Raw genomic sequence first — 22,234 nt, forward strand, 5'->3', positions numbered from 1 at the left:
CATAAATAATGTAAAATGGAGTTTTAATTTTGATCAGAATGTAGATTTTAAAGGCATTTTATAGTACCATATAATATAAGTTCTTCACAATTTACATATAATTTTAGCTTCCTGTTGAAGTTTTATTATTTTATTTCCTTTCTATTAAAAAATAAACATAAAATCAACACTTAGTGTTCTACAGTAATATTAGCATGTACAAATGTTTATGCATGTATACATTTATAAAATCTACATAAACACTTTAATAATAAGGTTTTAACAATACAATACATAAAAGTACAATGTTCTCCAGTTAGATATACAATAGACTCATATATATTTTTCGTAATATTAATAGAATACTATTGAAAATGAAATACCAATTCAAAAACCGATTTCATTTGTTTTCGACACAATATACTCGGTACAAACTTAGACATACATCTCTAATAATGAACTTACACAAATGTTTGCATAATCAAAAAAGAAAACAACAAGCAAGGCTAATTTTTGTTCTTTAGATTCGATATTTCACCACAATTGCTTCTTGGCATCCTGCATTCGTCCACACACAACAATTAGCAAAGCATATTAATAAATTCCTTAGTCATTATTTTTCAATATAACTTATAAATAATGTGTTGACATTTTCGGGTCTCTGTCTCAAGTTTTTATTCACAAATTTTTACTAATTCACGAGCCTATTTTTCTACTTGCACACATGCAGGAAACTCTCAGCGCGTTTAAATGTGTGACTATGTAAATTTAGCTGTATATACTATAAATTACAAGAATACGTTTTGTCGTTATATTCTTGAATAGTTGTTGATATTTAAATTCACATTTTATTGGACTTTGCATAGTATTTGTAACACATTTGCTACTGCTAATATTGTTATTGGTTCTTTTTAGTATTTTAAATAGTTTGGAACTAATTTGATTTCGCTGAAAATGGACTAGACGATCCCACAGACGGTGGCGTTGGAGTGGTACCACTGCGAACGCCATCGCCCTCGCATACGTATTTTCCTAAAAGATAGATGAGAATTATATTGTTCAATATAGAGGTATTTGGAAATTAATCTAATCAGATTAATCTCTAGGTATGAAACTTAACTTACCCGAAACAAAACGACGCTTCACCAAAGACAGTCGATAACCGCTGCCTTGCAGTTCGAACTCTATGCCCGATAATGTAGTGCCCTCACAATTGAATTGTGTGGTCAATAAGGCTGGAATGGATGGACCATCGTTAAGTTCAAGACGGGCACGCAGCGTACCGACCCCGCCATCCTGTGAATTTTGGGAGATATCTGTGAAATTCCAAACCAAACGGTTTGATTCACCTAGCCTATAGTAATCACACATATTTATATTATTCATATTTGTTTTATTTATCGAATTGTACTTACCACGCAGAATGTGGTTTCGATTGCACGTTACGAACCAAACCGTTCACCGGCACCGAGAGTGTGACATTCAGTAGTGGTGATGCGTTTGCCATTGCATGGTTATTGTATTTGTAATCAATTTTGAGCGCCGTAAACGTAGGTTCACACTTCCAATAAGAAACCAACTGGAAAGGACACGATGACGCACCAGGCTTAGAGCGCACTTGGTATTTCAATATATCCACATTAAAGTATGACGCGTTGGGATTATGCTCGGCTTGGTGGCGCAACAATGCAGTCAAAGCAGGCATATTGAATTCCAATAATGTACTAAAGGTGCTCGATTGATTACGATCGCTAAGAAGAGGTTATATATAAAATTGCATTAAATTGAGTGGCATTAGAGAACGTAAGGTTCGTAAGTTTAATATTTTACAATGAAAAGTTTAGCAATATTTTTTATATTAGTGCTGCGCAATGTTTCAGTTAGCAGTGCCCAGATGATAATATATAGCGCTCTGGAAAACATTGATTCAGCTTGCTAGCTACGCACTGACGACGCTCTCTTCTATAATTATAATTCCATTTTAAATTTTACATACTCACATTTGCACTAATTTTGAATTTGGTAGTAAATTTTCCAAATTTTGAACATTCTTGATACGAAAGCCGAGTTTCGCTGGATTAGGATTATTCGCTAGAAGGCCTACAATCCCAGCTGGAAAGGATAACATCATATCGCCAGAGATTTTCACCTGACAGCGCGATTCATCGCTACCCCTGTCGAAACGAGTAAAATATCAATATCATAAAGGCAAGAAGCGTTTTTCTTTGTATATACCTAAAGTATGCGTGTATAATTTCATGGAATGCCACCGCTAATGGAATCGTGTCTGAAATGCCAATGGTGAGCGGCGATGGACCACGCGATGACCCTATACCACCGATAGCAGTGCGGAATTCTAAACTGCCAACACTGTCTGCGCGATTCATTGCTGGAGATGGACTAATGCGCCCACGAGCCACTGCTACTGAAGGCGCCATTACCATTTCGGAGCGACGTGAAGGTGGTCTTGGTATTGCAATACTGTTAGCGGATGTTGGTGTGGGTATTTGCCGGCTATTTGATTTCGAAAGTGTGGCGGAAGCGGGCGCAGAGGCACTTACATCACCCAACTCAGAAAATATATCGCCTAAGTCAGCGTATCTGCGGAAGAATGTACTTATTTATAAAGGGGAACCAATTATAGTAGTTTAATGTAAATCACCTCGAGTTATTCGACATGGAGAGTGTAGGACTTTGTAGTGGTGCATATGGATGCACCGTGGCGGTTGGTGTAGACGCATTGGATATCTCAGGCGATTGCTGACGCGAAGCGATACGAGATTGCTGCAATTGCTGATTGCTGTGTTGTTGATTAAAAGTCTGTAAATAAGTGTTAATGATATGTTTACATATTGAAAGCATTATAACTTTTTGCAATAAATTGTATTTGTTTTTGTACCGAAAATACGCTGGTGGGCGACAATGATATATTCTCTACAGTAGCGCGCAACTCATCTACACTTGCGGACATTGGCGCTTGGCCATTGTTCAGTGGCTTAATCTTCACATGTATGCGTCTTTCTGGCTTATCGTTGTCTGAATCTGAGTCGGAATCAGAGTAGAAACTTCCAGCTAATTTAGGCGAATATAACAAAAAAAAATATATCGTTTAATTTTACTTGTTAAATTCTTTCACTCACTTTTATCGTGATTTTCGTCCCAGGCAATTTCTTTGGGCGGCTGCATGCTGTATCCATCTTCGTCAACCTCATTAGCGCCGTATGCTTTAATGCCTCCTGCACCACCACTAGCTGTGCCATTTCCAGAAGCACTGCTATTTTTGTTTGTATTATTTGTTGCGTTAATAGCATTGCCTGCCGAGCTACTTCCAATATTTTCCGATATATTTACGCCAAGAGCACCGGCACCACCGCCCGATGAGTCCACGCTGCCCGGTGCTGAAGCAGATGATAAACCCAATCCTCCGGCACTGCTGCCGCTGGAATTTTGTGTTTTCATTCTATTGATATCGTCAGTATCATAGGAGATGTTGCCGCGATCCACACTAAGTAAACGTAAAGATGCGTCAGTATCCAAACAATACCGATAAATCATTATCAAATGAAATTACCTTCCCTGTTGCTCTTCTTGTATGTTATCTGCCGCTTCGCCATCTTTCTTCTTTTTAGACTTTTTAGTTTTCGCTTTATCTCGACGGCTACGCAAAATACCAGATACTGTGCATATAGAAGTATGAAATATTACATATTTTAAATGAGGTTAGGATCCATTAATAATTGAGGTAGAAGAAATTTACATTTTCTAAATGAATATTTCAGAAAAGGCCGTGTTTTTACAAAAAAAAAAAAAAAAAAATTAGAAATTTATATTTGCAAGTAAATTTTGATGTACCTCATTATATAAAATTATGCATCACTTTGCATACATTAAAAATTAGTAATCGCAATAGGAAAATTAGTAAATAATGTTCGACAAACTTAACGCAGACTTTAATGAAATGAATGCATGCTTTTAAATAAATACGATACATATATAGAAGAGAGGCATTGAGCTGACAGTAGAATATTGCAAAAACCAGTATAAACGCTACAGCTTTAGTTAAAATAAAATAAACAAAAACGAGTAAAAGCCGTGCAAAGTGAAATACCTGCAAATAAACTCTCTGAGAAATTCGAACCTCAACCGAAACATTATTTATTTCCTCACTAACTGAATATACACGGAATAAGAATATTATAAAAATATAGTATTGCATTCATCGATAAATCCACACACTGCAAAATCTAACACTATTTTTTTAATTACATTATTGCTTTGAAAGAATATTTTAAGCTAAAACTAAGAATAAAATGGAAATTATTAAAAATAAAACAATATACAATGACTAACTTCGAAAAAAAATTATAGTAATGAAAAAATATTAAAATAAAAACGATAAAATAAATAACGGAAGTTAACGCTATTCCCAAGTCCCCACAGAAATCTAATATTTGCGGGGCAGATGCCATAAAAAGAGAAGTAGTTAAGAGAAGACATTAACATACATATATATGTATGTTCGTGTATACATACATATATATAAAGGAAAACTTAATGAAAAGTACCAAAGGAAGACCAGTGTATTAAAATGTATGTGTGTAATGTCCACATTCCAACGCAAAACTGCAGTGCTAGTACAAAAGTAATTTACAAAATATATTATAAAATAAAAATGTGAAATGTGTATATATCAGTTTGATTGTGTTCTTTTCCTTCTCACCCTGAGAATTTGATGTGAAAATATTCAAAAGCGAGGTTGTGCGGCGTGAGTTTCCCACAGACGCACCCGCACTAGTTGCTGATACAGAAGCCCCACTCATGGACGCTGAATGCGGATTACTATGCATATGGTTAGAACGTTCATTGAGTGATGTAGAAAGCGGTTCTGTGTAATTTCGATTCATTGCTGAACTGCTGCCTGTCGGCGTTGGTGAAGATGCGCGTTGTTGCAGATGCGGCTCGACTAATGTGTGATCTAAATTTAAGCATATTTGGTTTTTGAGGTAGAAATGGAATTAGGATTTGGTTAATAACGGGAATACAAGCATTTCAGTTCAAAAATATATTTGATTGTGGGCCAGAGACGGTCGACGGACGCAGAGCTCAGAGTCAGTTGACAATATATGTAGCTATACAACAAACACACGCACTTACTCATAAACGTCGCTAAAATATAAATAATTAAAATTCCTATGCTATAACTACAGAAAACCAATTCTAATTCGAATTCTCTAAGATATTGATGTACATATGTTTATATGTATGTGTAACTTAAAAATCCCTACTATTAGCGTTATAATGATCTATAAAATTTGTAAAACGAAAAGCTAATACTTTAAGGTAGAAAAATCTCAACTTGACAGCATTATTACTATGTCACTATACGATTTTATCCGAGTAGTCACTTTAGTAATTTCAAAGTATGCTTCAATTTACAAATGAAGGGCAGCTGCTGGCGGCTAAATAATTAAATAAGTAATTTTTCACATCACATAACAAAAACCACATTGACAAATAATAGAAATAGTAAAAATAAACAGAAATTTCGAATTTAAAAGAGTTTGTTAAAACCAAACAAAAAAACAATAAAAATAATAGAAATAAAATGAATGAAATAACATAATAAACCTACTTGTTAGGGAGGAGGATGTGGGTGACGTAACAGTATTGTTGGTAATAGTATTATTTGTAGTAGTATAAATAATAGAACTAGCAGAAGTAGAGGAAATAGTAGTAGTGTTGTTAGTGGTGTTACATTGTTCTGGTAATTGTGTTAAAGCAGACGACATAAATGAACCTTGATTATTATTATCCTGCAGTGACTGAAGCTCTGAGTTTAGGGAATTTTTCATGATGGCTGTGCCGGTGTGGGTAGTACCAATGCTATCCGTACCGAAATTCCCACCACCGCTATTAGCGGTTGTTGCTGCAGCAGTAGCTCCAGCGTTGGAGTTTGCTGGTTGTTGCTTGCTGCTTGGAATGCTTGAAGAAAACCAATTTAGGAAATTGCTGCGCACTGTGGAAGTGTTCGCCGATGTGTTTGTCAGCACTGCTGCTGGTGTAGTGCTTACGCTAGTACCTGATATAACATCAGCGGCGGTATTCAATAAAATTGGTGATGTTGCGCGTGGTGATGTCTGCATGCCCAAAATGTTGTCATCAGCGTTTATTAGGCTATTACTGCCACTACCACTACCACCCACTGCACCAATACCGCCAGCACCACTGCCTAAAGAACCGGCCTCGACACCAACACTGCCACGTTGATCCATTGATATGCTACCGCTAGTAATACGTGATATGGCACCTTGTATGCTTGTGGCTGAATTCGAATTAGAAGCAGCCGCAGCAGTACCGCCTGGATGATTTAAGCGCGTAGCTGAGACGGACTGCTGTTGTATAGAGAGTGGAATGATTTCGAGTTCGGGAACTTCTACAATTACGAATTGAAGTGAACTGTAGTTAATGAAAAGAGTTTCATATTATTTAAATGGCACTAACCTGGTTTCTCCAAGCCAGTGTACTTGTTTAGCACAAATTGCTCTAAAAGTTTATCAACGGTCATATCATTAAATTGACGCTTAAAATCCGAATGCACCTGAGAAGAGAAATTATTTCACAATCATTTTTTTGGAAATAATTAATATTGCTTTAAAAAGAGAGGTATACCAACCTGTCCAACCATGTCATGATTATTTTGCAACATCTCCAAAAATGTGGATAAGAACTCCTTCATTTGACGCAAATGAACTTCTTCAATGTCTTGAAAACGCTTTAAAGTAGAGATGTGTGTATCGTAAGGTATTTCGATACAATCTTATAACTTTCAATATGCTAATACATACCTTGCAAGTCTGTGTCATGCGCCGCTCGAAGTCATTCTTGATCGGATTATGCTTATCGAGTAGCGCTTTATATTCATCTTGTAGTTTACGCAATTTTGCTTCGACTTTTTCGATGTCCTTCTGTGAGGCATTGTCCTTGCGTAACTTTTCCAATTCCAGCACTTTGCTCGCGTAAAGGTCACGTAGCTTTTGAACAGCAGCTGTTGATGTCTGCATCGCTTGCACAGATTCCAAGGTATGTGATTCTTCCTCCTTAACGGTTTTGTGTTTTTTATGCAATTCATCGGCATACTTAGCGACATCCTTCACAAGCTCCGTCAGCTTTTGCACCATTTGCAGATGTAGTGTGGATAGCTTCTCGGCTGAAGTGCGTAGTATAGTCCAGACGGGGGCAAATGTGCTGTTCAGTGTACCTGTACTGGCTTTGTGTGCCAACTTAGCCATTAATTTCGAGTTCTGTTCTTCAATATTGGACTTTTCGCGAAAGAACTCAGAAAGCTCTTTGCTCGCCACCCAACCAAATTTCATATTGTGGTAGAGTACATCAAACCCATTGTTCTTCTCCCCCTTTGTGATAAGATAGTACAATAAATTATATAAATAAAAGGGTTATATAATTTCAATTATTGCTTACCCAAAAATAATCGTTGAAATCGACCGTCATCTTCGTCTCGTATAATTTATCTCAAATGTATCAAAACTTAATTCCTTATGCTATTATATAATTACTGCAAATATCACTAAGCACTAATGTAGCTGTTTTAATTAATTGACCTCTTTTGATGGTAATTATAATTTACGTTTAAACAGCTAATTCGTTCATTCATCTTTCCTATGGTGACATAAAGATCTTATTGTAGCAAAGCGACTCAGAATACGTGTGATATTTCTCTGGAAAATCAAATAAAAAAGACTGTAGTAATAAAAGCTTGCTTCGATATATGCATTATCAATACACAGATACGCATATGTATGTATCTTTTAGCGCGTATATATAGAATGCAAATATGTGAGTCCATCCAGAGGTATATATAGTGGATATTTCTAATAGATAAGTTGATTATATAATGGAACTAGATGAAATTTAAACAATTTGACTAAATATTTGCCAGGCAAAGAATCGTATTCTCTTCCAATTTCCGACGGTATGAAATGATCGGTTGCCAACAAGTATATATATTACTTATATCAAAATATATACATGCACATATGTATTTCGATCCTAAATCGACTTAGAAAATTCACCATTGAAATCACAACCATCCTCAAGAAAACAGATTTAATAAAAATAATTTTGAGATATTTATTTATAATTACATGTAGAGCTACACAGTATTTACTTATGTATATATCTATTACTACAATAAAAATTTATGTATATCAATATAATATAACTGTGAATTTTATAGTAGTTATTAATAAAAAGAAGATTAATCTTATTTGTTGCTTCGTTTGGCTTCGAGTTCTGTTCCTTCACGGAGGCTCATTTCAGCCTTTGCATGCTGCTCCTCCACCTTAGCTAACTCTTCGTCAAGTCGTTGATCCAAAGCGCGTACTAATATATGACAGCAATCTTTGATGGCATGATAAATTATGTTTTTAATCTGCAATTTGTCCTCGTGATTGGTGTGTGAATGTGATAAATGACGAAATTCATGGGTTAAATGATAACAATGTGTTATGTTCTCTGGTGATACAAAGTCCTCTGCTACTTTTATGCAATTATGGAGATTTTGTACTTGATGTGGTGCACCAGCCGGGATGAACACTGCGTCGCCCAGACACTGTACGATAGGATAGCCTTCTACACCATATTCCTTGAATAGGCGTGCACGCAATTTATCGTCCAAATACCAATTCTGATCATGTATAGGGTCGTGGTCGGGCTCTAGACGAAAACCCTTCTCTATTGTCACGCGATTGAGAAGATCGCGGATTTTATCAGCGTCTCGAGCAGGGAAAATGTGCCACAATGCGCCCGGGAGGACGTCAGGTTTTTGGCATCGAGCGCGTGTCAAATAATCGCAGCCACCCAAAGCGATTGCTTTTTGTGTAGCTACCAACTGTGGTTTACTATCCGCGTCTTGTGGCACGCCTACATATACCATTATATTTACAGCGTCAGAAATGTCCAAATGCAAATTAGTGGTGCCTTTGTCAGGATGCAATGCAGAGCCGTAGGCATTGTACATCTTCGGTCCCAAGTCGGGTGGTACAAACATCTTCGGCAAGCAGCTAGCGATATTTAAATTGCCGGTACGCAATGTGTATTCGGGCATGGGTAGGCCGGTCATGAGATCCGCAAAACGCGTCGGTAATATTTCAGCAAAATCATCGCCCGGTGGCCAGTCTTTCAGTTTCAGTAACATCGGTTTACCATTGCCATCTAGCAATCGCTTCTTAATACATTGAAATCCCTCCCAAAAATAACGCATGGGTTGGTTCGGCACTAAATTGCCATTTAGACAGTTTATCAAATCGTTTGGTTTGTCGCCGAAATCCTTACAGAAGGCTTCGGGACGCCATAAGTCCAAATTCAGTGATCGCGCTACTTCCGAGATCATAACGGGCTGACCACATTTCCATACCTCCTGAAAAAGTATACGATTATCGGGATGCATAGCATTCGTTAATCGCAGTAGCTTGCCGTCACATAACCATTCATGTGGTACACCAGGTGCTAGCATTGTCGAATGGGTTAAAGTCATTGCGCGTGGCGGCAAAAATCGACGCAAGCCTGCCAAACCTTTCCGTAAAAAGTTTATATGTTTAAAATTATCAAAAGCGGTTGTAATGGGGTCCTTTCCCAAAGTTTGCTTGGTCCATACACGACCTGGCACATAATCAATACCTCTTGCTCGTGCAAACTCCAACTTTTTAGCATGCAATTCTTCCATTCGCGCCTGCTTACGTAATGTCTCTTCAGTAGCTAGCGATGAAGCGCTCGTCTGCTGCTTTAATTGAGATTCCTTGATCATGTCCTGTATTAAAATACCTAGTTCAGTATCTGGCGAAAGGTTCTGTTTGCTTAACAAGCAGCCGCACATTTGGGGCACTTGCCACATGGCACGAATATCATGTAAGAGACGGCCCAAAACGTTTAACGCATCACTAGCTATGATCTGTGTAAGCATGAGATCACGTAGTTCATGTTTTTGATGAGTAGGCGTGGTTGCTGTACATAGCATCCAATGGAATTCATCGTGTCCACGTTGCGTTTTATCACCAGTGCGCCTCTTTCGACAACTGCGCTGCTCTTTACGGTCTTTGAAACAATCAAGGCACACACCAAAGCCACACTTGTCGCAAGTCCAATGAAAATTAAAAAGTGTTGTATCGCATACATCGCATATCTCACGTAGACCTTGTACCACCTTCTTCCAGGCGATTATACTATTCGGGTTTTCGTGTAAACGCAAGGCCTCAGCCTCCTGTTGCCACAGATAGCAAAATTGGTCACCAGCGTGTAACAGTATATAGCGAGCTACTTGGATGTCCATCCATCCTGCGGTAGGCACACTATGCTCATCTGGTTGCCATATGCGCAAATCGTCGACAGTCGGATCAGTATATGGATTGGGGAAGCCAGAAACAACTAATTCACCCATTTTGTTGTACTGCAATCGACGAAATTCATAAAATCGGCAATAAACGTCTGAACCACCCTGAGAATTGCGCCGTCGACATTCCCGGCACCTCGGTATGGCATGGTCAGCTACAACATTGTCATTGGAGATTGCTCTAGCGGCATTTTCCGAGTTGTGTTGAAGTTTAAAGCAAGGTAAATGCTGAAGAAATATCGCACCCGATGCGCGTAACTCTCGATCGCGAACAGCTTCTTCGGTTGTGAGTTCTTCTGGTGGGGTATGATTTTCATGTTCGCCCATGTTAGAGTGATTACTATTATCATTGAGTACTGTAGACGAGATTTTAGCGGATGTCGTCGCTATTTCTGTTAACGTTGCAGCTTTAATTTCTTCATTTGCAGACTCTTTTACAACATCTGCATTTTTCCTCATTTCGTTGTTATCATATGTATCATTGTCATCGGTGTTTCCTATTGTCAGTTTTTTATTATCACTATTCTCGACATCGATGTCTTTACTTACAAATTCTTCTTCTTCTAGAGTTACATCATCATTTCCATTATTATCCTCCGTCTCATTCGCTCCATTTTTTTCTTGCTTTTGCTCAATATTTTTTTGTAATTGCTTGTTTATATTCTCGATTCTGAGTAGTTTATCCTCTTGACTCTTTAATCTATGCAATTCAATAATAGTTTGCTCCTTCAGTTTACGTATGCGTTCCAACTCTGCAGTATCTTCTTCATTGTCCATCCCCTTATTAGAGATATGAACTTCAATAATTGACTTCCTTTCGCCAGGAACCTCTAATTTCGCTTGTTTGGCAGTTGGACCGTCTTGCAAGATTGTACTATCACTTTCAGAACATTCATTCTCACGTTTATGGATATTGGTTTCTATATTTGTGTTGTTGTCAGATTCATTTTGGGATCTTTGATCAATGTTTTCGTCATTATCTCTATTCACACTTTCGATAGAGCGTACTCCGTTATTATTCTCCTGACAATCTGTATCCATTTTCATTATCTCCGTTTTCGCCTTTTCATTTTCACAACTTTTTATGGTTATTTTGGTTAGTAAGTTATTTGCGACCTCTCCCGACTCCATTGATTCCTCAAAATCTTCCGTTATTTCAAGATCTGGCTTGGACAAATTGTCCCCAACTTTTTCTTTAAGTGCCATTCCCTCCATGTATTTTTGTTGTATGTTTTTTATTTTACTATCATAATTTTTTGACAATGCATCCTTTAATTCCTGCTCGATCTCGTCTTTCATATCTGGCATTTCACGTAATAGCTCCTCCGCCAAATTATGGCATGGTCCATCCGAGTCCAAAAATTTGTGAGTTCCTTCTGACATTTCTCTTTACGTTTGCAGGTATAGATCTGGCATTGTGGTAGTGAAAAAGATAAACAGAAATTAAGAGAAAAACCCATGTTAATTTTCACTGCTCAAACGTACACACATCCTTACTTATCAAATGCAGACGTAAGCGGGTAATGTTTGGGCGGAAGTGAGTACTCGTGATCGGTGCATCTTGCAATTTGGTTTTCCCACTCGTTATTTGAATTCATGTGCCAAAGTCTTAATAGAAATATTGCCAATTAAATACATGAATTGCGCGAAAGGTAATGCTGGTGGTAGTTTAAATACTAAAAAACCAATTTAATTTTACGCAGATCTTTTTTTTTGAATCGGCAAACGAAAAGAAACACGAAACAGGGGCCAATAAAATAGTATTAAAATATCGGAGTATAAATGAAACCGCTCTAATATGACATTTATTATATTTTGAATTTTTTGATTATAATACTCACTACCACCACATTGCCTGCACTTACCGTTTCATAAATTATTCAAAATAATTACAAATTATTAAAATTATAAAGAAAACATGTTTATATCTTTCAAATGTACTCCGAAGAGCAATGCTCGCAAAAACAAAATTATTTATCCTATGTAAATGGCAACTATTAATAGTGTACTTATAAGAGTTTATGCCTCCTTAAACACCACGCCTACTCTGATAGGCTGTTAATAAACATAGAGATAAAAGACGTTTTAAATAGTAATGGTGCATTTTAAAGGCAAAAGAAAGAACGATTTTTATCTTTATGTCCGTTAACTCTTATCTGAGTTCCGCTCCGTCTATTTGTATGTAAGCGAAAATGTAATCCAAACAAATACGCAAATTTCACACTCGCCAAGCCGTTTTTGACGAAGTCCAGTTCAATGTTAGAAACATGATTGACATTAAATTTGTTTCTTCTTTTATAAAAGTCTAGAGAATTTTTCCAATTCATTTATGCTTTCAGCTTACAAACTTTACTAAAATTTTTGGCATAGTCATTTCAGTTCTACGTTCAATATAAATTCTTGTGTATTACTGACATCCTAATGGTAATATAAAAGATTTAATAACACTAACTCATTACTTAAGGTTAATAAAAACAGATTAGCAAACTTTCTGTGATCACTTGTAGCAAAGAATTCATCTAAAACTTAATTACACTTAAGTGCAGAGCCATGTAATTAAAAACCCCTTCGAAATATGCTATGTGTAAGGCGCAAAAATTTAATACATGGATTAAATTTTCATTTCCCCATTCTCATTACAATTGTGATTTAATGGGCCCTTACGTGTATTGAGCGTTGCTTGTGCATATTTAGTGAAATCGGCTTTCTGTGCTTGCAAACACGAAAGCAGTAACATTGGTCTACATGTGAATTGAGCAACAACAGCAGTTATGTACATAGCAATTATTTGAATACACCCCTTCTTAAATTAATATAAATTGAAAAAGTTCAAATGGCACATGGCCTTTTAGAATGTTATAATATTAATTTGATCGAACTAAGTGTAAAGTCAAAGTGTTGACGTACATAACAATATTGCCCTTAGGAGTTGTTGTTGTTGTTGTAGCGGCAGAATTATGATTAACAACAATTAAACATAAATATGATATAAAGAAAATATTACTATGACCAGTATTAAATTCATATATTGTATTAGAAAATTGGCTTTTTGAATAGAGAAGAGAGAAGAAAAATTGGCATAAAATGAAAACTCACAACCAACAGCCTACTGCAGTATTGTTATTGGCATAATATAATTGCCTTTGCACACATTATATCTCTGATTATTCTTTAACCAAATATCAGTATGACTTAAATTAGATGGGCGTACATTTTTTTTGGAATTTACCACATGTATGCATAACGTAAACTTTAAGTTTAATCCCTTTCCACTTCTTGTTAAATTATTTTTCTGGCACAAACATGCACTACGATTTACAGAATATAACTGCATCGCTGAGCCAGGTCTTTGTTTCGTCGCGCCGAATGGAAATCAATTTGTACGATAACAATACAACTCATATAAAAAACACTTTATACTCTATATTATTTAATTTATAGATTTTAATTTTTACTTAATAACATTACGAAAAGTTACAATTTCAATTTCTTCTAATTTCTATGCACATAAAATTTTTTGAAAACTCACAATTCTAAATGGACAATTGTCAAACCCCACTAGGTTAAGTTTCAACCTTTGCTGAAGGTTTCTCATTTCTCTTATTTATGTGCTTTCTTCCAATTTTTCATATCAACGCCACAATATTTAGTCAATATAAAAGAGTTAAAATTTGTTTTTCTTACTAAAACAAATATTAATAATTTGACACAATTTTAGACCATATCGATAATTTTTCACTATGTAGTGAAAAAAGACGATTAGGCGTATTAACATAAGTCTGCCAAAACTGTGAAACTCTATATCGTACTGAACGAATTTTACTCACACTTTATTGTCCACTTATTATTTATTAAGTCCTTTAGCGTTTTACAATATATTAGTAGACTTTTGAAAGGCTTTTCTACATTTTAAATAGTTCGAACTATGCAGTGATGTTCTCCACTTTCCGTCTATTACTATTTATCTCTATCAATTATTTACCACCTTTACTTTTTGTGGGATGTATGTTTCGCAAAGCATTGCCAGCTTCACCGAAAATATATGGTGGCCAAAATTCAAATTTTACGAGCTTCTAATTTTTGACTTTTTGTGTTTCGAAACTAAGCTACGATTTATAGTTTTTACCGTGGCGCTATTCTATCTATGAGGGGGATAAAAAAACAGCATAATAAACTTAAATGAGGTTTGTGTAACATAAACCCAACTATAGGGTTTCATGTGTTAAGAAAATATCAAGCTGAAAAAACGATATAAATGTATTAGGACATGCGGTTTAAACCAAGGTAATCGACCGTTTTCTTTAATATTCAGCTCCAAACAAATTACATAGACCAAAATAACTGTTTAAAGACGATTCGGAAATGACTATATGAACTTCGGTAAGAACAACCATTACTCATTCCTTCGGTCCCAATGCTAGTCGGAAAAACAAACTACAAAAAATGAACGGAACCGGATTTTTATCCGGTCTAGGACGGTCAACTCGGGCACAGTTCTGCCCCTACAGCAACAACAACCATTATCCTCTGGCGTAATATGTTGTGAGAGTGCAACAATTTTATAGTAACAACAAAAGCAATTACATACGGTACATATTTATTATTTTATTTACGATTAATTATCTTTTAGTTCATAGTTCTTGTTATCATATATCGAAACATAGATCACGCATAATGAAATATTTAATTCATATACATATGTTATAAAAGTTGTCTTGTATCTAAAATAAATCTGAAATTAACACCAATAGCAAAACTAAAAAAAAAAATTACAATTAATGAACTTTACATTTTAAACATCAACTATTCGTCTTGTATTAAATTCAGACTTGCAACTTACTAAAATAATTGAAACGGAAAAAATCAAGTAAATATTATATACAAAAAAAATAATCAGATGAACGGTTTTTAGAAGTAATATTCCTCATTTCCGCTTTTTAAAACTTCGTAGAATTTAAACTGTTACATAGAATATAATTTTTCCGACAACCAGCTGTTTCAAAAGCCTGGTGATTATTCATTTTATCCGATAAATTTTTTCTGATTCCTGAAGCAACTTTAGGCAATGTTACTTTAAATTACATAACATTTTACAACAAATACAATCTCATAAATATAAAATATATATTTATCCTTTAAGATAACTAGTCGGCGATTTCGGTTTGTTTTCTTATGGAAATTCGACAATGATGAACTGTTCTTTCCTTTATGTACGTGACAATATTCATATTTACTAATTTTGCAATTTTAATCCTATTATAATGAGAATATGATGATGTAAGCATATAATAAATTACATGTATAAAGTATAGAGGATGACATTCACAATCATTATGCGTTAATTTTACAATGGAAGTAGGAAACATTGTTCGGCAATTTTTAACTATTCTTGCCCTAGTTCCACCTTCATAGTTACAATAAAAATACAAAAATATTTTTAAAAGAAATTGATTAAATATAAAACAGAATTTTTCTTTTATAAAAATATGCACGCAGATTTCACTTCAGCACCAAAAAGTATAAAACGGATTAGAAAATAGTTTCAAATAGCAAAAAAAAAAAAATATCAATATTTGCTTATTGTGCGTTACAGCTAGTACACTTAATATAATCTCCATCTTGCATTATGTTAGTTATTACTTTTTATGTTTTTCAGTAAATTTATTTTATAAATTACCAAATCTTTTTTTCTATGTGTTAACATGCATACATAAAACACAGGCACGTATTACAGAAACGACGCACTAAAACGGAGGCAAGTGAATGTGTTCATATATGTATGTATTTTCCATATTAATATAGTAGAAAAGTTTAAATTTTAACGGTTTTATAAAGCTCCAACCATCGCGATTTTAATTTTTTGTTTAGTGTCAATTATGATTGCAGCTTTAGATTTAGTTTCAACTATATTAATATGTGCAGACTTTTGATAGTTTTGTACACTTGCCTAAGAACACAATTTAGAAGGATACAATCTATGAATACATTAAACAGCACGATCATTTGGTACGCGTCATTGCATATTTATCAAAGTTATAAATTTTATCTTACTTTACTATATAAATAAATATTTCCAACGAATGGAAAGCATACGTAGACATAATTAAAATAGCAAACAGTACAAACAAAAGTAATAAATCAACATACTCCTTGAATTAGAAATTAAATACATATTTTGTCATATGCCAGTTCAAGAACACAAGAAACGTATTAAAAATTGTGCGCAGAAATAAAATAAAAATATTAAATAAACGTTTTTCTTTTACTTTCAAAAAAAAATTTTTTTTTGATAGGTTTATGTTTTCCATTAATTTTTTTTTTATACTCTCCCAGTTCGTCTGTGCTCCTGTGTAAGGTTTTGCGTATTGTAAAATTTGCACTTTTATGTGCGTATAGCTAATGTTATGCTGATTTTGGGATGAAAAAATATGTGCTATATTTGTTGCTTTCCGGTTCTAGCTGTATTATTATTATTGTTGTTGTTTCCTCTACTACAGCCTCCTGATCACAGGCTATCTCTCTTATCGAATGTCTGTTTAGTTCGTTTTCGTTGTTGTTTTGGTTTTTGAAATTGTCCGGTTGTCCGAATGTGTAGGTTATCCAACCACTTTTAAACTTAATATAAGATCATTTACAGCAACTCGCATTTGAATTTATGGTGTGGTAGCTTATGATGTTTGCGACCTTTTTTCCCCCTATGCTCTTTATCCTTTCGAATCTCACGGACTAATGTGTAAAAAGCGTCATCAACGCCCATTCGTGTCTTGGCGGATGTCTCAACAAATGGAATGCCGTATTGTTTAGCAACCTGATAAATATTATTGTATCAAATATATTTCAATATAACATTAATTCCTTGTTTATTAAATTTGTATTAGAAAGTTAATTCAAACCAATGCTTACCTCTCTGGCTTGGTTCATATTAACAGCCCAGGCTTGCAGATCGCACTTATTTCCTACCAGCACCATTGGTACCTCTTCCGCGTCTTTTACGCGCTTTATTTGCTCTCGATATGTACCTGAGAGTATAAAGAATTTTTAGTATATCGTGTATAGAATTGGACTCGGTTTGCTGAATTTAATATCGATTTATATAAGAGGAAAATCTATCTATTGCCGTCAAAAAGTCGGAATTAGGATAAAAAATTCTCACCAATGTCTTCAAATGATTTCGCACTATTGACAGCAAAAACGAGCAAAAATCCCTCTCCAGTTCGCATGTATTGATCACGCATAGCGGAATATTCTTCTTGGCCAGCTGTATCTAAAATATCCAATAAACACGTCTCGCCATCTGGAGAGTAAATATTTTAATACAAATTAGGAATTAAAATAAGTGAATTATATATTATATATGTATATGTATTATTTCTAATTAACTTATTCATATATAATATTGATACAATATGATTATCAACATACCTATAACCACTTGCTTCCTATAAGAATCTTCAATTGTGGGGTCGTATTCATCCACAAAATGATTTTGTATTAACTGGATTGTTAGGGCAGATTTACCAACACCTCCAGCACCTACAACCACTAATTTGTACTCCGTCATTGTATTTTCTTCTTGTTTGTAGAAATTTCAATAGACTGGTGTTTGGACGTAGGATTTAATGTAGTCGTAGCCCGTTTTGTTTTCTTTTGATAAATGTTTCTTTTCTGGAATGGTTATTATACCTGTAACTCCAAGCGCAGCAGACAACAGTGTCCCGAAATTCCAATGGTAGATTATTATATCAACGCAAACTGCAACAAATAAAAAAGTTCTAGTAATTACATATGTATGTACAACTACACAAACTTTTAAAAATTATAATGCGGACTGTCATCAAAGTTGTAAGTTGGCTGTTAAATTAATTAAAACATAACGACTCAGTAAAATTAAAGTATGTATTAATTTGTTGTTGTTTTCTTATAATGTTCGGCACTGCGAGTGACTCATATTCAGACGAGTATGAACCAAAGTTATAATGAAACTACTACTAGTGCAGCGGGATATATATATATATATATATGTAGTATATATATTTGCAAAGTAACTCATGTTCATACCCAAGGAGTTTTCTCCACAGATCACTTCACTGTAGAACGACTCCTTAAAAACTTTCTGTAATGATTAGCTAGGTACTAAAACAAGGAACATTGCACGAACAGGAAAACGGTTACTATAATATATTAATTTGACTTTACAGTATCACCATTACTAATTATATCCATCCTATAAATCACAGTAATTTATGTTTCTATAGACTTTCATTTCTTATGCTTGTTCTTCCCAATATTTTCTAAATTCATTTTATTTGTTGATTATTAGCTAATATTTTGGATATAGGTGTTAACTCACTACCGTACTTTTACTGCACATGCGGATGGTGTAGTGGATGGGAAAATAACCAAAGTAATTTGTTTATGTTTTCAACAAATTCTCTGTGAAATATTCGTTTTTTCAACAAATGATCAACAAGACACTGTCCGCCCCGTTTTTCGTTTTGCTTCTAACAGTTTCGTCGCCATTTTGCCTACACAGGAATGCATTGTTTGTGCACCAAATTAACGAAAATAAAACACATATTCAATATATTGGAAATCAAAAATAAATAAATATAACCACTGCGAGACTATTTCCATTCTTCATAGCTTAATATCCTATTTTAAAAAGTTAGCACGAGATAGATTCTGTGCTAGAAATTTTACTCTAGATACCCTAATCCAAAAATATAATTTTTAAATCTATTGAAGCTTGTAACACTCAATAAGGTTGTGTTCACAATAGGTTTTGGGATCGTATACGATACTATCCATCGAGTTACCTATGCCATCGACTGGCAACAACAATATTTAAAAAGCATGCAAATGTATAAATTATTTAAGAATCGTTAAAATGGTTAATAAATTGGAATTCAATAACTTGGTACGTGAAATTTTTTATGTTTTATGATATGATAAATTACTTATGTAAATGATTTCAATAGGTTGTCACCAACAAGAAGAAAATTCAACTTATAAAGTCGAAGACCATTCAGAAATTGGTCCAAAAAATTAAGAAGCTTAAATATCTATTAGAAAAAAATCCTGAACATGAAAAAAATAAGGAACGTTACCGTAAAGCTGTCCTCTGCCTAGAAGAAATGAAGGTAGTTTATTGTTTAAATTTGTTGTTTTTATTCCATATGTAAAGTCGGATTTTCTTTCCAGAAATTAAAATGCATCGTTTTGATGAAACACGTTTTAATTCTGGAAAAATCTCCGTCAGCTATTTTAACGAATGGATTATCCTCAGCGGAGGAAATGGCAGTGGCTATGGTCGGTGACAATAAATTGATGCAAGAACTTGCAAAAGATTTGAAAGAAAAATTAGGAATTTCAAAGGAAAATAAAATCTGGAAGAAGGAGTTAATGCAAGCGAGTAAAAAGCAAATTAAGACAATAAAAACGGAGAAGAAACGAAAAAGTCGTACAGCTTTAAAAGAACAAAAAGCTATGGCACGTAAACGTATTGAGTGGTTGAGAAATCAAAATCGTGGTCAGGATATACTAAACCTTAATGAGCAAAACAATGAAATAGTAATAAAAGGAAATGATGAGGGTGCTAATGTATCTACACTAGGTTACTGGAAAATAGAGGAAATAGACAATAAACATCCTCCTACTAAAAATAAAAAGGCAATAGTAAAAGAGCATAAAGAAGTGTCTGAAGAACAACAAACCACTAAAAACTGTAAAACATCTCTGAAGACTAATGTTAATCAATCTGAAAGTGAGAATCAACATTGGTCGAAGTCAGAGGAAATTAAAAAAAGTTCAATAGCGGGTAATTCGAACGAATCGGCAGTAAGTTTAAATTCTCCCTCTCATTACAATTTAAGCAGTAGCAATGCTATGGAAAAAAATAAGGTAGAAATTGTGACACACATTATTGATCCCTTTTTTATCACTGATAGTGGTAAAAATTACCGTTCCTCTGCTGTTGTTGTTCGTAACGGAACGGTATTTGATCCACAAATCTCTAAAAAACCGCTGGAAAATACAGGAAAAAGGTCGAGAGAAACATACAAAAACCATCAAAAATCTTATGATCCTTTTAGACCAAATAATGCGAGACAAAGAATTTCAAAAAAATCTATTCGGAAAACCTGCGAAGAATTCAAAACGGAAGACCTGCATCCTTCTTGGGTAGCGAAACAGAAGCAAAGAAACGTAATAAGTGCCTTTCAAGGCAAGAAAATTAGATTTGAAGATGATAATGATCAGGACGATGAGGAAGTCACCAATATTAATTCCAAAGTAGTGAATACAGAAAGTCAAAATAAAAAACATTTATCAGCAAACAGAAGAAAAAAGAAGCATACGGAGGAAGCTGTACATCCGTCTTGGGCGGCAAAGCAAAAATTTAGTGCGGCTATAACAGATTTTAAAGGGAAAAAAATTACGTTTGGAGATGACGGAGTGCTGCAACCTAGTTCTGATCACATTATCGCATCATCACAACATGACAGTCTAAATACTTTGACAGGACTTCATCCTTCTTGGTTAGCAAAACAAAAACAAAAACCAACAATAATATCTTTTCAGGGAAAAAAAACCACTTTTCAAGACGATGAATAAACTTTATGTTCTGATGCAATATGCAATTATAAATTTTGTGTTAATTTTATTTAAATAATTGTTTGGATGTTGCAAAACACTCAAATATCAACTTTCGGCACGAAATGCCCACGCGTTTTATCATCCCTCAACAGTTTATCAACATCCACATCTGGATATTTGCTCCGAATAACTTGAATATCAATATTCGGATTACGTCGCAACATCATCATAACTTCATTGCGGGAACGACTACATAAAGAAATATATTTTAGAAAAATTGACTTAATTATATAAAACTCAAAAACGCACTTCTTGGCCTTTCGTTTGATATTATACAGTTTCTCACGATATAATAATAGGAATTTACGCACTGCTCGCCCACCGAAACCAATATTACGTGATTTTATCCATTTAACGTTCATATGCGGTGGTAACACATGTTCACAAGATCTAAAATTATATTTTATATCAAGTAAACAAACATCGACTCGAATTAAATGAACTTACTTATAGAGATGCCTTAAACCAAGTGCATTATATACCACCCGAGTGGGTCGCTCTCCAGTTTCACCAGTCTCCAAGAGATGATAGGCCTTATTTCTTTCACGCACAACAGTTTCCAAGTTTTCCATCGATATTTTAACCTATATAGAGTGTTTTGAATTTATTCAAAATAAACGTGAAACGATATATACCTTATCTAAACGCTCAGGACTAGGAAATAACTCCATTTTCTCATTACATTCGTGTTCCATTGTTAGCAGCATGTTTCGCTCTTTAAGTAGAACATACCACAATTGATGCAGGTCTTTATTTGATTTAATACGTAATTCCTCGAGCTTCCATGCGCGACCAACCTTTACTTCATTTTCCGACCAGTTCTTGGGATCATCGAAGAATTGCATCAGGTCCAGGCATGGACTACTAGAATGGAATGATCGCGCACTTATATCAACAAAAAAAGCATTTTGAGATATTTGTATTTGCTGACATTGTATTCTGCGAATAAAAAAAATCAGGTTATGTAAATCAGACCATTGCAATTAGGGCAATTTTAACAATTACTGTACCTGTTTAATAATGAATTAGTCAATGATTTATTTGAGATACTCGTACAGACTGTCTTTACAGTTTTTGCCACATTCAATATTTTCAAAACCGAGCTCATTTTCTGGTTTCAAAGTATATTAATTGTTGAAACAATTGTAACACAACAGCTGTTTCGCATTTTTTGCCAGAGAACGTATAAATACAGAT

At 34.6% G+C, this 22,234-nt stretch overlaps 5 protein-coding genes across 15 annotated transcripts; 1 reads left to right on the forward strand and 4 right to left on the reverse strand.

Annotated features, from left to right (window-relative positions):
* Positions 1–73: 73 nt before the first annotated feature.
* Positions 74–14,330, reverse strand: LOC108974387 (F-BAR domain only protein 2). 7 transcript variants are annotated; one of them, XM_018942165.1, is made up of 17 exons: positions 14,212–14,330; positions 7,625–7,715; positions 7,459–7,571; positions 6,825–7,391; positions 6,653–6,751; positions 6,481–6,577; positions 5,873–6,412; positions 4,700–4,954; positions 3,551–3,656; positions 3,120–3,484; positions 2,879–3,051; positions 2,642–2,799; positions 2,215–2,580; positions 1,980–2,153; positions 1,395–1,730; positions 1,104–1,333; positions 76–1,011 (listed from the first exon to the last, which is right to left on the reverse strand). In XM_018942165.1, the coding sequence occupies exons 3-17, from the start codon at positions 7,486–7,488 to the stop codon at positions 914–916; spliced, it is 3,594 nt and encodes a 1,197-aa protein (XP_018797710.1). In that variant the 5' UTR covers positions 7,489–7,571; positions 7,625–7,715; positions 14,212–14,330; the 3' UTR covers positions 76–913. The 7 variants fall into 7 exon arrangements, with proteins under 7 accessions (XP_018797713.1, XP_018797710.1, XP_018797707.1 ...); XM_018942168.1 differs by having other exon boundaries at positions 74–1,011; positions 5,777–6,412; positions 7,459–7,715; XM_018942162.1 differs by having other exon boundaries at positions 77–1,011; positions 7,459–7,715.
* LOC108974388 (lysine-specific demethylase 3A) lies at positions 8,198–13,316 on the reverse strand. 2 transcript variants are annotated; one of them, XM_018942170.1, is made up of 2 exons: positions 12,837–13,316; positions 8,198–11,793 (listed from the first exon to the last, which is right to left on the reverse strand). In XM_018942170.1, the coding sequence occupies exon 2, from the start codon at positions 11,765–11,767 to the stop codon at positions 8,261–8,263; it is 3,507 nt and encodes a 1,168-aa protein (XP_018797715.1). In that variant the 5' UTR covers positions 11,768–11,793; positions 12,837–13,316; the 3' UTR covers positions 8,198–8,260. The 2 variants fall into 2 exon arrangements, with proteins under 2 accessions (XP_018797715.1, XP_018797714.1); XM_018942169.1 differs by lacking the exon at positions 12,837–13,316 and adding an exon at positions 11,882–12,770.
* A 1,185-nt stretch (positions 14,331–15,515) lies between the features above and the next one.
* Positions 15,516–18,901, reverse strand: LOC108974442 (ras-like protein 1). 4 transcript variants are annotated; one of them, XM_018942278.1, is made up of 5 exons: positions 18,743–18,901; positions 17,807–18,136; positions 17,538–17,678; positions 17,288–17,403; positions 15,516–17,192 (listed from the first exon to the last, which is right to left on the reverse strand). In XM_018942278.1, exons 2-5 carry the CDS (start codon positions 17,943–17,945, stop codon positions 17,016–17,018), a joined length of 573 nt encoding a protein of 190 aa, XP_018797823.1. In that variant the 5' UTR covers positions 17,946–18,136; positions 18,743–18,901; the 3' UTR covers positions 15,516–17,015. The 4 variants fall into 4 exon arrangements, with proteins under 4 accessions (XP_018797823.1, XP_018797824.1, XP_018797822.1 ...); XM_018942279.1 differs by having other exon boundaries at positions 18,738–18,901; XM_018942277.1 differs by having other exon boundaries at positions 18,735–18,901.
* A 310-nt stretch (positions 18,902–19,211) lies between these two features.
* LOC108974333 (serum response factor-binding protein 1) lies at positions 19,212–21,028 on the forward strand. The gene is made up of 3 exons (XM_018942079.1): positions 19,212–19,301; positions 19,363–19,524; positions 19,586–21,028. Exons 1-3 carry the CDS (start codon positions 19,272–19,274, stop codon positions 20,993–20,995), a joined length of 1,602 nt encoding a protein of 533 aa, XP_018797624.1. The 5' UTR covers positions 19,212–19,271; the 3' UTR covers positions 20,996–21,028.
* Positions 20,977–22,145, reverse strand: LOC108974334 (39S ribosomal protein L47, mitochondrial). Its single transcript, XM_018942080.1, has 5 exons — positions 22,048–22,145; positions 21,673–21,976; positions 21,485–21,621; positions 21,287–21,427; positions 20,977–21,226 (listed from the first exon to the last, which is right to left on the reverse strand). The coding sequence occupies exons 1-5, from the start codon at positions 22,143–22,145 to the stop codon at positions 21,076–21,078; spliced, it is 831 nt and encodes a 276-aa protein (XP_018797625.1). The 3' UTR covers positions 20,977–21,075.
* Positions 22,146–22,234: the final 89 nt, after the last annotated feature.

The sequence above is a fragment of the Bactrocera latifrons genome, unplaced genomic scaffold, assembly GCF_001853355.1.
Source record: "Bactrocera latifrons isolate USDA-ARS-PBARC rearing strain unplaced genomic scaffold, ASM185335v1 scaffold_55, whole genome shotgun sequence".
NCBI classification, from domain to species: domain Eukaryota; kingdom Metazoa; phylum Arthropoda; class Insecta; order Diptera; family Tephritidae; genus Bactrocera; species Bactrocera latifrons.

Excerpts from the sequence above, each read along its gene's own strand:
- LOC108974387 (XM_018942168.1), bottom strand. The coding sequence starts at position 7,488 with ATGACGGTCGATTTCAACGATTATTTTTGG. Across the intron at positions 6,578-6,652 it reads ATCATGACATGGTTGGACAG|GTGCATTCGGATTTTAAGCG; the intron begins GTTGGTATACCT and ends TTCTCTTCTCAG. Across the intron at positions 6,413-6,480 it reads CACTGGCTTGGAGAAACCAG|AAGTTCCCGAACTCGAAATC; the intron begins GTTAGTGCCATT and ends TCGTAATTGTAG.
- LOC108974388 (XM_018942170.1), bottom strand. The coding sequence starts at position 11,767 with ATGTCAGAAGGAACTCACAAATTTTTGGACTCGGATGGACCATGCCAT.
- LOC108974442 (XM_018942278.1), bottom strand. The coding sequence starts at position 17,945 with ATGACGGAGTACAAATTAGTGGTTGTAGGTGCTGGAGGTGTTGGTAAA. Across the intron at positions 17,679-17,806 it reads TAGGAAGCAAGTGGTTATAG|ATGGCGAGACGTGTTTATTG; the intron begins GTATGTTGATAA and ends TTTACTCTCCAG. Across the intron at positions 17,404-17,537 it reads GAAATCATTTGAAGACATTG|GTACATATCGAGAGCAAATA; the intron begins GTGAGAATTTTT and ends TTATACTCTCAG.
- LOC108974333 (XM_018942079.1), top strand. The coding sequence starts at position 19,272 with ATGGTTAATAAATTGGAATTCAATAACTTG. Across the intron at positions 19,302-19,362 it reads AATTGGAATTCAATAACTTG|GTTGTCACCAACAAGAAGAA; the intron begins GTACGTGAAATT and ends TGATTTCAATAG. Across the intron at positions 19,525-19,585 it reads TCTGCCTAGAAGAAATGAAG|AAATTAAAATGCATCGTTTT; the intron begins GTAGTTTATTGT and ends TTTTCTTTCCAG.
- LOC108974334 (XM_018942080.1), bottom strand. The coding sequence starts at position 22,145 with ATGAGCTCGGTTTTGAAAATATTGAATGTGGCAAAAACTGTAAAGACA. Across the intron at positions 21,428-21,484 it reads GGTTTAAGGCATCTCTATAA|ATCTTGTGAACATGTGTTAC; the intron begins GTAAGTTCATTT and ends ATATAATTTTAG. Across the intron at positions 21,227-21,286 it reads ATCAAACGAAAGGCCAAGAA|TCGTTCCCGCAATGAAGTTA; the intron begins GTGCGTTTTTGA and ends TTCTTTATGTAG.